Source organism: Podarcis pityusensis (genome assembly GCF_964106645.2).
Source record: "Podarcis pityusensis genome assembly, chromosome: 1".
Lineage (NCBI taxonomy): Eukaryota > Metazoa > Chordata > Lepidosauria > Squamata > Lacertidae > Podarcis > Podarcis pityusensis.
The window spans coordinates 129,433,611-129,449,180 of NC_138028.1; the positions used below are offsets into that span (position 1 = coordinate 129,433,611).

At 42.0% G+C, this 15,570-nt stretch overlaps 1 protein-coding gene and 1 long non-coding RNA gene across 7 annotated transcripts in view; one reads left to right on the forward strand and one right to left on the reverse strand.

Moving 5' to 3' along the window:
- BMPR2 (bone morphogenetic protein receptor type 2) overlaps positions 1-14,862 on the forward strand; it is a 93,777-nt gene extending 78,915 nt beyond the window's left edge. For 5 of the 6 annotated variants that reach the window (XM_081016297.1, XM_081016294.1, XM_081016295.1 and 2 more), the window contains exons 11-14: positions 2,385-2,521; positions 3,762-3,937; positions 5,504-6,768; positions 9,695-14,862. In XM_081016297.1, the coding sequence (XP_080872423.1) occupies positions 2,385-2,521; positions 3,762-3,937; positions 5,504-6,768; positions 9,695-9,945 (1,829 nt within the window). In that variant the 3' untranslated portion in view covers positions 9,946-14,862. The remainder of the gene's footprint in view (positions 1-2,384; positions 2,522-3,761; positions 3,938-5,503; positions 6,769-9,694) is intronic. The other variant, XR_013989413.1, reaches the window with a different exon arrangement.
- LOC308484862 overlaps positions 1-15,570 on the reverse strand; it is a 48,741-nt gene that overhangs the window by 12,378 nt on the left and 20,793 nt on the right. The window lies entirely within an intron of this gene.

The following is a 15,570-nucleotide window of genomic DNA, read 5'->3' on the forward strand; positions in this document are numbered from 1 at the left end:
TGAAATGTTTACATTTTGAAAAATAAAATGTCAGCTTTTTTAATGAAGTATGTGAGGAAAGTATCATTAGTCTGAATTATAATTATTTAGTTGTTATTAGTACAGTGGTACCTCTAGTTACGAACTTAATTTGTTCCGGGGATCTGTTTTTAACCTGAAACTCTTCTTAACAAGAGGCGTGCTTTTGCTAATGGGGCCCCTTGCTGCCGCTGCACACGATTTCCGTTCGCATCCTGGGGCAAAGTTCTCAACTCAAGGTAACTCTTCCAGGTTAGCAGAGTTTGTAACCTGAAGCATTTGTAACCTGAGGCGTTTGTAACTTGAGGTACCACTGTATTCCTTTATTATTTCAATTTATTTACCACCCTTTATCAACAGATCCCAGGGCGGTGTACAATCTGGCAATTGCATTTTGCACCAGCTGAAGTTTCCAAACTGTCTTCAGAAGCAGCCCCATGTATAACACATTGGTTATACATTGGTTACCAGAGTGTAGGCCACAGAATTTAGGCTATCCTTGTCCAGATAGTGGTGCAGCTGGGCCACCAGCCAAAGCTGACAGAAGGCACTCTGTACCACCAAGGCTACCTGGCCTTCAAGCAACTGGGCCTCAAGGAGTGGATCCAAAAGTACCCCAGAAGTACTTGCTCCTTAAGAGGGAGTGTAACCACCTCAAGAGCAAGCAGTCTTCCACCTATCTGGTCTAGGGAACCACCCACTAATGCTGCCTCTGTCTTGTCTGGATTGAGCTTCAGTTTATTTGCTCTCATCCAGTCCATTACCAAGGCAAGACACCGGTCCAGCACATCCACTGCCACACCTGCAGATGTAAAGGAAAAATAGACCTGTGTGTCATCGGCATATTGCTGACAACACATGCGCAAACTCCAGATGACTCCACTCAGCGTCTTCGTATAGATATTAAACAATATGGGGGAATAGAATTGAGCCTTGAGGGACACCTTCTTGAAGGCCCCACGGTGCTGAAATACAGTCCTGAAGGATCACCCACTGAAAGCGACCATCCAAGTAGGACTGGAACCATTGCAGAGCAGTGCCTCCCACTCTCAGCTCAGATAGCCTCTCCAGGAGAATACAGTGGTCGATGGTATCAAAAGACATCGAGAGGTCAAGGAGGGTTAACAGGGACACATTGCCCCTATCTCTCTTCTGAGCAGTAACCAGGGCAGTTTCTGTGCCAAAGCCAGGCTGAAACCCTGTTTGAAATGGATCTAGAAAATCAGTCTCCTCCAAGAGCACCTGGATCTGGTCAGCAACCACCCACTCAAGAACCTTTCCCAAGGAAGGGAGGTTGGCAACTGGCCGGTAATTACCAAGGTGCTCAGAATCTAGAGATGGTTTCTTAAGAAGCGGTCTTCTCACTGCCTCCTTCAAACAGAAAGGAACTAGCCCCTCTCATAAAGAGGCATTAACCACTCCCTAGACAGCTGTCTCCTCCCTGCTGGATTTAACAGCCAAGAAGGGCAAGGGTTCAGAGCACAGGTATTCGCTTGTACCAATCCAAACGTCTTGCCCACAACCTCAAGCCGCATCATTTTTAGTGATCCATGTCATATCTGTTGAACTTCCCTAGATAATTCTTAGGATTTTTCGGATAGATTTACAAGATCGGGTGGAAGAAGAGGCAAAGATTGTCATACAGTTGCGTTTGAGTCAGTGTAGGAATGGATAAAAAAACGCATCCATGAACTTGTAGAAATCAGCCCTGAGTGTTCATTGGAAGGACAGATCCTGAAGCTGAGATTCCAATATTTTGGCCACCTCATGAGCAGAGAAGACTCCCTGGAAAAGACCCTGATGTTGGGAAAGATGGAGGGCACAAGGAGAAGGGGACGACAGAGGATGAGATGGTTGGATAGTGTTCTCGAAGCTACCAGCATGAGTTTGACCAAACTGCGGGAGACAGTGGAAGACAGGAGTGCCTGGCATGCTCTGGTCCACGGGGTCACAAAGAGTCGGACACTACTAAACGACTAAACAACAACAACTACTGCTGCTGCTACTAGCCTTTATTGGTATAAGTTAAAACAGTAAAATCATACAAAAAGATCCAAATACATTGTAGAATAGTTAGGATCAGCATGCAGGATGCACTATCTGGTTTCCTTTAAGTATCTCCTGGTCCTCAAGTAGGCAAGGTCCCTTAGGCATAACATATTTGCAGAGCTTAGGCAATTTTGTCAATCAACTTTGCAAAAGAGCGAGATTAAGCCAATAGCACATGCAGCTCACAGTACAACTGGACCAAATATTGGTTCAGATGCCAGAGGAAAAAATATGATAGGCGTCTTCCTGTTATGCCTGGGCATTTTAGAGCTATTTGGACTTTTTGTTTACGTTTAAATTATTATATCTGTAAACAGGAGAATCAGTGCCAGAGTTCCAGGCAGCATTCCACGCAGAAGTTGGAAACCACCCCACTTTTGAAGATATGCAAGTTCTTGTTTCAAGGGAAAAGCAACGACCAAAATTCCCAGAGGCCTGGAAGGAGAACAGCTTGGTGAGAGAAGCAAGATGCTACCCCCCCCCCTTTTCATTTGGAAATCATATGTAAGGTGCTAGATTATGGAGTTGGAGGCATAACATTGGTTTAATATGTAAGTTGCTGTCTTTAGGAAACTAAACTAAAATTAATAAAAAGTAATATTTGAGTGCAAGATACAAGTATGGGCTGGACATTTCATGATGGGGTCAGTAACGTATTCTATCTTTCGTGTGTGTTCTCTTTAAATGCCCAGTTCACTGTCTTGATCACTACACAGGACACATCAGTGTGCTTTAAAATACACTTTATTATAAAAATTTAATGTGCTATTTCAGGCAATGTCAGTCCAACAGACTGATGAATACAATAAATTACCATACTCTGTTTTTAGACTAGACTTTGTTCCATTTGCTCAGTTTCTTAATTCATTAACATTCACAATAGAAGTAACAGATGTAAGCATCCTCATTCTCAGTAATCTGATTATAGCTACCATGTCTGTTTAGTAAGATTTGTATAAAGACCTGAAACCCTTTTTATCAACCTCTACCACCCACCTTGTAACATAAGTTGAAAACATGTAACACGATTGAAAATATCTCACTGTTGCAATCAACACGTTTAGAATAATTTCTGTTTCCCTGTTTGTGAAATCATATAGCTCTTTTATCAACTCTGTTGTCAAACGACCCTAGACCAAATTGCTTTTAAAGAGAATCTTAGCTGCACCAGATCAAGTAATAACATACCTTAGTACAGACAAGATTACTTACTCATTGTAGTATTTTTCTATAAGTTTTACTTGGGAGATGCCCCATTGAAATTAGTAAGGCTGGCTTTTGAGAAAATATACACAGGATTGTGTAACATTTCTTGACCCTTTAGAACACAGGCTATGTACCCATATTTTTCGCTCTATAAGATGCACCAGACCACAAGACGCACCTAGTTTTTGGAGGAGGAAAACAAGAAAAAAAATATTCTGAATCTCAGAAGCCAGAACAGCAAGAGGGATCGCTGCGCAGTGAAAGCAGCAATCCCTCTTGCTGTTCTGGCTTCTGGGATAGCTGCGCAGCCTGCATTCGCTCCATAAGACGCACACACATTTCCCCTTACTTTTTAGGAGGGAAAAAGTGAGTCTTATAGAGCAAAAAATACAGTAATTTTGAGATTCAGTTTCATTGTTTGGTCTTAGAATGTGTGTTGAAGTATAGCTTTAAAAGAGTGCAGAATGTAATGCTGGTTTACTTTATAGGCTGTGAGGTCACTGAAAGAGACAATTGAGGACTGTTGGGATCAGGATGCTGAAGCTCGACTGACAGCCCAGTGTGCTGAAGAGAGGATGGCTGAACTCATGATGATTTGGGAAAGGAACAAATCTGTCAGCCCAACAGTCAACCCTATGCAGTCTACAGCTATGCAGAATGAGCGGTAAGTAGTACTAAGTGTGTGCTGTTTTCACAATCTGATTCCAAAAATCAATGAAACTTTTTAAAAAGTACATTGTATATGCACTTAAGTGTCCCATTTACTGCTTTCAGTTCTCATCTCAGAGTTGAACTTTGATTTCAAGGATGTCACGTTTTCCCTGAACTAAAATCATGATACTTCAATACTCGGGAAAATGTGATTTCCCCTTAGACAGTATCTCTGTGTAAGTCATCTGTCACAGCGCTGTCCAGCAAGGAACGTCCAGAGTGAGGAATTAGCTCTTTCTTGACAAAAGTACACTTACAAGTTAGGAAAAGACATGTCCATCAGTCCTGCGTCTCGCAGCTGCTCCCAGATGTGCACCCAATGAGGCAAGAGTAGCTCACCCCGAACTCCACTTATGTATCTCCCCCCCCCCCCCGTGGTGCGCAAGCAGGTGAAGACTACATCTGTGTGTGGCCTGTTTCTGCTTCTCCCACTTCAATCCTCTTCTGGTCCTGAGAGACAGTGGGGCAGGAGAGGTGGGGGCAGGAGGAGATGTGAAAGCCCTTTATACCAGCCTGACCTATCTCTTCCTCCTCGTGCTTGTGTTCTTCACTCTCCAATACTGCAGCTTCTGCCTCTGACTCATCAGATCACTGATCCCTTCTTCCAAGCCAGTCTCTCGGTACCCACTCCTCAGTATCCAGCCGCCATTCCTCAGTGTCCAGCCAGTCTTTCACATCAACTAACTTAGGGCTATTAATTTCAGTGGGTCTGCTTAGAATGAAGTAAAGGTAAAGGGACCCCTGACCATTAGGTCCAGTCGTGGCCAACTCTGGGGTTGCTGCGCTCATCTCGCTTTATTGGCCGAGGGAGCCGGCGTACAGCTTCCGGGTCATGGGGCCAGCATGACTAAGCCGCTTCTGGCGAACCAGAGCAGCGCACGGAAACACCGTTTACCTTCCTGCCGGAGTGGTACCTATTTATCTACTTGCACTTTGATGTGCTTTCGAACTGCTAGGTTGGCAGGAGCAGAGACTGAGCAACGGGAGCTCACCCCGTCGCGGGGATTCGAACTGCCGACCTTCTGATCGGCAAGTCCTAGGCTTTGTGGTTTAACCCACAGCGCCACCCGCGTCCCTTCTGCTTAGAATATGAATAGTTAAATTCAATCCAAGGGCAGGTTGACAACCACAAATTTATTGTGCAGTAAGTGCAGCTACAACATGATCACTGAGGCCATTTCCAGACAAAAGTCCAACATAGCACTTGTCAAAGCCAGTATTGTGCCTGTTCCCACATTTGGAACAGTGTTGAAATAATAGTGCTACGAATGAGATAAAATTAAATTAGGCATGTGTGTGCTAGAATGGTGACATACAGCTTCTGAAGGGAAAAAAAGTCTAGGCCATCACACTGAGGTCCATGCCGTAACAGCACTGCCCCCTCCCCCACAGCAAAATTCTCGTGATAGTTCTGCTTGCTGCAGAAACTATTTTGCATTTTTAGATCCTTTATGTTAGAAGAATTTATCGTCTACATGCTCTTAATCCTACTGTCTTCTCTGTGTGTTTTTTTTAAAAGAAATCTATCACACCATAGGCGTGTGCCAAAGATCAGACCATATCAAGATTACTCTTCGTCATCTTACATTGAGGACTCCATTCACCATCCTGACAGCATCGTGAAGAATATTTCGTCTGAGCTTTCATCGTCCAGCACGCCACTGACGATTGGGGAGAAGAACAGAAACTCTATTAACTACGAGCGACAGCAAGCACAAGCTCGCATTCCTAGTCCTGAAACTAGTGTCACAAGCTTGTCAACCAACACTACCACCACCAACACTACAGGTCTCACTCCGAGCACTGGCATGACCACCATATCCGAGATGCCTTACTCAGGTGAAACAAACCTTGGTGCTACAAATGGGCCAACTCCTGTTTGTTTGCAACTAACAGAGGAGGACTTGGAGACCAACAAGCTGGATCCAAAGGAAGTGGATAAGAATTTGAAGGAGAGTTCTGATGAGAATCTGATGGAGCATTCCCTTAAGCAGTTCAGTGGGCCCGATCCACTCAGCAGCACCAGCTCCAGCTTGCTGTACCCACTGATAAAACTGGCAGTGGAAGCAACAGGGCAACAGGACTTCACGCAAGTTGCAAATGGCCAGGCGTGTCTAATTCCAGATGTTCAGCCTGCTCAGGTCTATCCTCTTCCTAAGCAGCAGAACCTCCCAAAGAGGCCTACTAGCCTACCTATAAACACCAAAAACTCAACAAAGGAGCCTCGGCTGAAATTTGGAGGGAAGCACAAATCAAACTTGAAGCAGGTAGAAACTGGAGTTGCCAAGATGAACACTATCAATTCTGCAGAACCTCACGTGGTCACAGTTACCACGAATGACGTGGCAGGAAGGAGCCATACAATAGCCTCTCATGCTGTACCAACCCAGTATGTCAATGGTACAGTGCCATGTGGCCAAGCATCCAGCTCAGGGGTCCATCGGACCCAGGAAATGCTTCAGAACCAGTTCAGTGGAGAGGACAGCCGTCTGAATATCAACTCGAGCCCTGATGAGCATGAGCCCTTGTTGAGAAGGGAGCAGCAAGTGAGCCATGATGAGGGCATTCTCGATCGTCTGGTTGATAGGAGAGACCGCTCGCTGGATAATGGTAGAACAAACGCCAACAACAACAACAGTAACCCATGTCCAGGACAAGACGTTTCTGTCCTCCGTAGCCAGAGCACAGCACCAAATTCTGGACAAGCCCACACTAGAAGAGCACAGAGACCTAACTCGCTGGATCTATCAGCCACAAATGTTTTGGACGGCTGTAGTATGCAGTGTGAGTTTTTGTGGGATTTATCAATGGATATTTGCAAAAATATTACAGAATTAAACTTCTTGACTTGGGTCACAACCTAAAAACCAAATTCTGCCCTCCCAACCCAGGAAGATTTGCCGTATTTTTCGATCTATAAAAACGCACCCAGTTTTTGGAGGAGGAAAACAAGAAAAACAATATTCTGAATCTCAGAAGCCAGAACAGCAAGAGGGATCGCTGCACAGTGAAAGCAGCAATCCCTCTTGCTGTTCTGGCTTCTGGGATAGCTGCGCAGCCTGCATTCGCTCCATAAGACGCACACACATTCCCCCTTACTTTTTAGGAGGGTAAAAGTGAGTCTTATAGAGCAAAAAATACGGTAACCCCCAGTGCTGTGGTTTTGCTTGTACAGTGGTACCTCCGCTTACATATCCCTCTAGTTATGAAAACTTTGGGATGCGTAAGCGGCAAACCCGGAAGTATTTTTCCAGGTTTTTGGCGCATGTGCAGAAGCGCTCTATCGCCACGCTTGCATGCGCAGAAGCTCTCTCTCTGGTTGCGAAAACCTCGGAATACAGCCGGACCTCTGGAACGGATTCTGTCCGCAACCAGAGGTACCACTGTACCAATTTAATTATTTCTGTTCTTCCCAGTGAAGAATATCCCTTCAACCTTCTCTTTTTAGACTGTTATGTTTAAAACATAAATTGGGAAGGATTTTAAAATATTTTTGGATTCTGAGAAAACTGTAATACTGCCCGAGGGGCTCAGCAATACTTCTTTTGTTGACCTCTCTTAGAAGTGTGTAAGCCTTGGTTCTTCAGATAAATCAGCGACTTGCAACAGTAGACTCACCTTTTTAAAAAGTAACATGGTACTCTCCTTCAGCCAAAGCTTTCTAGTTGAATGAAACAAGGTTTGACTAGAAGATTCGTTACACTATTTAGCATAACTTTCTACAACTAGTATTCTAAAATTATTTAGAATGTATTATATTCTAAATTATTTTAGTGTTATAGTAGTAGCCCATTATTGGGAATTAATTAATTCACATTTTAGAAAGCTTTCTTTTCTCAAGAGCTGTTCTCCATTGTTAAGTTGAAGATGCTCCATAATAAGTAAATGGAGGTTATGGATGTTGGTGCCACACATACATATAAATACAGTCATACCTTGGAAGTCAAAAAGAATCCGTTCGAGAAGTCCGTTTGACTTCCAAAACGTATGGAAATCAAAGCACTGCTTCTGATTGGCTGCAGGAAGCTCCTGCAGCCAATTGGAAGCCGCAGAAGCCCCGGCGGATGTTCAGCTTCCAAAAATAGTTTGCAAACTGGAACAGTCACTTCCGGGTTTGCAGTGTTCAGGAGCCAAAACATTGAAGAACTAAGCTGTTCAAAAACCAAGGTACGACTGTATTACTGCTTTGTTTAGTTGAACCCCACTATTGTAATTTGTTGTTATGTATCTATGAAGTTGGAAGCTGAAAAGAACACTCAAGTACAATATGGTTCAGTATTGTGAATATAACATTTATTCATATTAAGGTAAGATACGATAGAATCGAGGCAGTAGAGCCTTCTTCCTATTACAAGACCAGTAGAATCCAGGTAGAGGTTGCATAGGCTTAATTCATCCTTTGTGCCAACTGTGTTTTACACTTAACCATATTTAATAACTCTAACCATGGCTTGAGCTCCAAACACAAGCCACAGTTTAAGGTACTTTGCTCTTTCTTTTTTTGGCACAGCACACCAGTCTTTTAGGTTTGAAATTCTTAGGAGGCAGAGAAACGGTTGTAATTGGTTTGCCAAACCATGATTTTTAAATCCACTTCAAACATGGTTTCTAATTCTGGCTTACCCCTGATTGATCTATCATTTTCATTGCTAAAGGAAGTTCAAGACTTCAAATTAGCAAACACAAAGAAGCAGCAGTTCATTTTTAAATCTGCCATTTTAAATCTGATTCTTTAACAAGAAAGGATCCGTAAGTGTTAGGCTATGTAATCGATACACGCGCCACACCCCGCCTGTTTGCTGCTCTGGGTGCCCTCCACCACTGTCTGCAGCTAAGCTTTCAGACACAAAAACAGGTCCAAGACAGCACATTAAGTCTCTAGTAAAATGTGGAATCCTTAAAAAAATGAAATCATGTACATAAAGTGACAGAAAAGGCAATGTTGTTGTTGTTGTTGTTTAGTCGTTTAGTTGTGTCCGACTCTTCGTGACCCCATGGACCAGAGCACGCCAGGCACTCCTGTCTTCCACTGCCTCCCGCAGTTTGGTCAAACTCATGCTGGTAGCTTCGAGAACACTATCCAACCACCTCGTCCTCTGTCGTCCCTTTCTCCTTGCGCCCTCCATCTTTCCCAACATCAGGGTCTTTTCCAGGGAGTCTTCTCTTCTCATGAGGTAGCCCAAGTATTGGAGTCTCAGCTTCAGGATCTGTCCTTCCAGTGAGCACTCAGGGCTGATTCCCTTCAGAATGGATAGGTTTGATCTTCTTGCAGTCCAAGAAGATGCTTTGATGCATTGCTTCGATGCATTGATGCTTTTGAATTATGGTTTTGGAGACTCTTGAGTCTCCTCCAACACCATAATTCAAAAGCATCAATTCTTCAGCGATCAGCCTTCTTTATGGTCCAGCTCTCACTTCCATACATCACTACTGGGAAAACCATAGCTTTAACTATACGGACCTTTGTTGGCAAGCTGATGTCTCTGCTTTTTAAGATGCTGTCTAGAGAAATGGCAATACTTATGACTAATACTACATACGGTCGACCTAGTTCCCAGGATTTATTCTGAAAGGGGAGTTACCAGGGCTGCTTTGCTGAAGTCTACCTATCCTCTCATCCACTGCTTTTGATAAGATTTCGTATTTTCTTTTTCTGCCTCTTCTGTTCTTTCCGCCTGTATGACACTGTGTATATTCTGCTTATTTTTAGTGAGTGAGTCATCCCTAGATGGCAAACCCGGCTCAGGAGAAAAGATCAAGAAACGTGTGAAAACACCATATTCCCTTAAGCGGTGGCGCCCGTCAACATGGGTCATCTCTACAGAACCACTGGACTGTGAAGTCAACAACAATGGCAGTGATAGGGTAGTCAGCTCTAAGTCCAGCACAGCTGTTTTCCTTGTAGAAGGAGGTACCGCTACAACTATGGTGTCTAAGGATACAGGCGTGAACTGTCTGTGAATTGTTTAAAAGCTGACAAAAATGACATTTTTGCATTCTGTTAAACAAACATGCAGAAGACCTTTGGGGGGGGGAGAGAGTTCCTTCTCCTGTCAGCACCCCTTACTGAGGACTTGCTTTAAATAGATTTCAGCTATGCAGACAATTTTTAGCTTATGCTTCCATATTTTTAATTTTGTTCTTATTTTTTTGAAACATTTTTTGCACTTTTTATTTAGTATTGCAAAATTACATCTTGTCTGTTCCCGACCACAGAATTATATATATGTGTATCGAATGATGTGGTCTCAAAATATTTTTTTTAAAAAACAAAAACAAAAAAATGTATTGCTGATAATCAGTTTGGACCGGGTTCTAAAGGTCACTAAACACACAAGCCGCCTGGCTACAGTGGTGTTTGCCGTTCATGTTTTGAGTTCTGTGCGCAAGCTCGTTTGTATGTTTCTGTGTGACAGAGTGTATTATCTTTTAAACGCCCTATTTTTTCACTTGTGTTATGTTGAAATGTGCAATAGTCTGTAGTTCACAGTATGCTTTGTGTTTCCATCCCTGCCACACATTTCCCCTTTTGGAATTAAAGGGTGGTAGGGGTTTTTAATCTAATGATTTGGCAGCCAATGAAATCCAACTGTGAACTCTGCAAAGCATAATCAGCTTAAAGCAGCTGCTTGTATCTATCTGTATGTGTGCTCCAAGGTCACAGTTAATGCATGATTTTCCCTGCCTTAAAAGGGCTTTTTAAAAAGGAAGGAGGGGAGAAAAGAACAAACTTCTGCTTTCTTTCATCCTTCGAAATTAGCAAATTGCAGCTTTCTTCATAGTGGACAATGCAGCTTTGGAAAACTCTAAGCAAGAAAGTGTTGAACAAAATATAAGGAATCAAAGGGTCAGTTTGTACAATCAGTGGAGGTAGATACCTGCCCTAATAAGCTTGATGCTTGATAAACATGCCTCATCATTGGCAGGTTTACAAAGTTTAAGAGCTCTATATGGGACAGATGATCTGTGGTATCTTTTCCCCCCAAGCCATGATGCATGTGCAAATTATAACTCTGGTATGTGTAAACTGACCCCAAAGGTCTACCATTTTATTTTATCTCTTGTCGTATACAGTTTGAAAGTTAAATATGCTTTGTATTTATGTACATTTTTCCTTAATGAATGCTTTTGGTGTATATTGAAAAGAACATTTTTGCCTAATCTTGGTAAGTTATCTTAAATTTTTTACTGTAGGTAGGTTGGTAAGACAGGTTTTTGATAGACAAGCTAAAACATGGACTCATTTGCATGATAGTCATGTGATGAGTTCCTATGCCTCTGTACTTTTACTGCCCAAATCTGATGGTCTAGTTCAGTGTTGCATCAGATTGCCTAGGTGTAACTGGCTGATTTACAGTGCATTCCTTTACAAGTCTACTTAAGGAGTACATCTCACTGAGTTCAGGTAAGTATATCTAGAATTGCAGCCTTTGAATATTGTGAAAATACCCAGTTCCTTCGGAAATGTCCTGCTTACACATTAATTGCCCCTTTAGTACCTATCATCGCAACATATCAGGGTTTTTTCTAAGGAAAACATTTTAGAATATTTTAGAATACATGTAACAGTACATATTTGTGCATGACTATTAAAATATCTGGCCCCATTAAAGCACCATTTTGAAAGTCAATAAGGATTTCTCCCTAGACAGAAATGAGTAAATATTTGCTTACTGGCCCTTGTCACAGCATGAAGCCCTGTTGTCTCAGTTGTTGTTCAGACTTATGTAACCTTAACAAGATATATATTTACAATCACTAAATAGCATCTAGTATGATATCTGGTTCTAAATAAAAGATTGAGTTCTGATTTATCATAATCCAAGACTTACATAACTGGGGTTTTTTTGGGCCACATAGCACAATCTCTGCAGCACATTGTCCCCATGCTAGTTTCTGACGAACTGCTTCATTCTGTTTTTCAGACCTATAAAAAATTGTTTATTTCCTTAATTCAGTTCTTACCAGCTTTCTTCCACTTTGAAGTCCTGAACTCTGCACTCTTTTTGAAACACAGTAGAACCTTGGCTTATGAAAGTGGCATACCTGGAAGTATTTTTCCGGGTTTTGCCGCATGCGCAGAAGTGCTCTATGCACTGCGCGCATGCGCAGAAGCGCTTTATCGTACTGCATGCATGCGCAGAACAGGCACCTCCAGTTATGGAAACCTCAGGATCCGACCGGAGCTCTGGAACAGATCCCGTCCACAACTGGAGGTACCACTGTAGTTACATCCAGCTACTGAGGACTAAACCAACTTTTTCCACTGTATGATGTTTGATTAGATTAGACCAGTGAAGGTAATAATTCAAAGTGGTTTAAATGAAATGAAATCCTGGTCTAGAATATCTGAATGCTAAGTAAGTTATGATATCATTTAGAATCTATCATGGACTTGGTTAATGTTTAAAGTTTTCCATCAAATAAGATCACTGCTTTCATCCTGTGATAAGCACATCGAAAGCCCTCTAATCAATTTCCCCCCATTCATAGCCCATTTGTCATCATTTATCTCCCACTGTGTTAAGTGATTATTTTACAACAATCTACTCTAGGCTAAGAAGGTTTCCGGCCTTTTGCCTCCTTCCCGGGGCATAGCATGCCTACATCTAGGCTTTTTGAACTTTTGGCCTAAATTCATACAATGTGCTTTTACTGGAGTTTTGGCCCTGCCATACTTTGTTTTAATTTCCTTTTAGCGTAAGCTTGAGATTAATATTTGCAGCTTTTAGTTTTCAAATCAGAAGTTGGACTTTGAACAGTGTTGAATCTTCCACTGAAAAAATTAGGCAATCATTGTTTTGGAGGCTTATTTCATAGGAAGCAGCTTCACAGCCTTGAAGCTCAGGAGTCCCCAAGGCAAATTCTAAAATGAGGCTCTGTGGCATCAGCTAAAGAGCTGTGCAATTCCCATGTCAGCCCTTAGGAGACACATTTTGGGAACTTTAGTTTTAAAAAGGCATGCTGTCCCCAAGGAGCTCTCAAGGAACACACTAGAATAAGTAGCCTAGTTTTTGAAGAGGAAACTGAGCTGTGTGGATTGCCCTTTTCAAGTATTGGAAGGATTTGGGGAAGGCTCATTTGGGCCGGGAATTTCCCTGGGCTGGGCAACCATGCTATAGTTCAGGGATAGTACCGTATTTTTTGCTCTATAGGACTCACTTTTTCCCTCCTAAAAAGTAAGGGGAAATGTTTGTGCGTCTTATGGAGCGAATGCAGGCTGCGCAGCTATCCCAGAAGCCAGAGCAGCAAGAGGGATTGCTGCTTTCACTGCGCAGCGATCCCTCTTGCTGTTCTGGCTTCTGAGATTCAGAATATTTTTTTTCTTGTTTTCCTCCTCCAAAAACTAGGTGCGTCTTGTGGTCTGGTGAGTCTTATAGAGCGAAAAATACAGTATATCTTCCACTCCAAAAGTTGGGCAGCTTCTCAATGCATGTCCTCTTAGATCTTAACTGGGAGTTCACAACCACATTTTAAAAATTAACAGAAAGTGGAAAGAGGCTACTAAAAAGTATTCAAGAGTGGAGTGTTTGTGCAAATGAAACTGTGAGTGATTTTTGGCTCCTTTTTATTTTAGATCTTTTTGCATGTCGAGACCTATTGCCAATGATTGCATGGTTTGATTGTGATTTCACCAATGTCTCACATCTGCGTAGTTGGATGTGCCAAGTCTGAATGCTCATGACAAAAGGATGGCAAATCATCCCTCTCCATTCCCTGAAAATAGAGATTTGACCTTTGGATTATCTTTGCACAGTTACTGGAGGTGGGGTGTGTGTGTGTTCTCTTTCTTCAAATTATACTGATGGTAATATATCAGTAAATAGGCATTTAGGGTGAAAGAACCTCTATATGATATTTTGGAATGAGAGTATTTCATCAAAAGGTGCATTCTTTTGCCATGTTGTGAGAACACTTTTCTAAAAAGGAATGCAGCAATGTTCTCAAAGTTCCATTAGTAAGCAAGTCAGAGACAATTTATTTTTCTAGTGTGGCAGTTGCATCTTTTCCCCCACAAGAAATATTTACTTGTACTGTAATTCAAGGGAAGGGAAATAATGCACAAGTTAAAACAATTGCACTCTTGTAGTTGTGCTTAAGTTATACATATAAGCAAAGGATTTTAAATAAATGGAAGATGTGAGAATCGGCTTTTTAATTCATGGAGGATCAGCGTAGAAAGCTTGCTTTTTGTGTTAAGATATAACAAATGTCAGTTATTCATTCTGCCTTTCATTTGAGTCTAGAGGTGATATTTCTTTTACTTGAGTGAACAATATCACAAGTTTCAAGGTCACATGCTTATTCTGCAGTACCCAGTGTTTCACAAAATGATTTTTAATCCTCTATGCCTATAAATTGGGGGGAGGGGTGGGATTATAGATATGTATCTGAAAGAAAAAGCCTACCAGCAATTTATTTGTGGTGTAGTAGTTAACAAGTCTTTTTGCACCGCTGCATTGCTAAGGGCCGTTGACTTTGTTTTTGTCCATATGGTTATCCCTTATGTAATAAATAATTGTAACATGCAAATGGATTTAAAGTTTATAAAAGGCTATTCCATCAGTCTATATAATGAAGAATATTTTATGTGATTTGCTTTTTCTCATATTATGTATGTCATTCGATGCCTTTTTTTCAGTAAACACATGCCTCAGATCTCTGTTGCAACTTTTTCCAGACACACCATACAAAATATACTGATTGGAAATATTAAGCCTATAACCAATGACATAGTTAGCCATACAAAAAGATGAAGGACTCCCTATAAGATGGAAATGTGTCTGAGCGAGCAAGTTTTAGAGGGAACGTGATGGCCGGGTAAATGTTAAGCATCCCTTCCCTACCCAATCCTCTTCTCCTATCTGCAACATATTTTTTTTAAGAGGAACATATCATAGGGCACTGGGATGAATGTCCCTTTCATCTCCAGTGCAGGCTAAGTACTGAAATTCAGATAATAAAATATCATAGGCATTAGCCATCAGCTATATGTGACATTCATTCAACTGTATTGCACTATGAATTCCAATGGCCTTGCTAACTGGGAAGACAATTGCATTTTGCAGTAACAAAATCTTGCCATTTGAGTGCTGGTAAAATACAACATCGCTGAAAGAGGTGTGCATATCTGAGGAAGACAGACTGGATCCTGTGCAGAAAAATGAGCAACAGCTGCACAGTTGCTGCTTTGAAAACTCAGTGCTCTGAGACGGTAGGATATCTGGAGTAAGCAAACTCTTGTTTTCAACAGGGATACACAAGCACCCTAACATTCAACCTGAAAAATATCATGCTTTGGCGAGTGCCCTGTTCAAGCACTCACAAAAGTGTAAGCCTTTTTTTTTTTTGTAAGTGTCCAGTTTGAGGACTTGCAAAAGGCTTGCTGGTCCTCACAGTGACCACTGCCTCCCATCTCACCAACCTGAATAATATATCTTGAGGCTAGGGCAGGACGGTAGAAGAATGGAGGCAACGGGGGTTCTGGAGCCCCTCTCAGAGCCTTCTTCCCAGCAATCACTCATAGTATTACCGTATTTTTCGCTCTATAAGACGCACCAGACCATAAGACGCACCTAGTTTTTG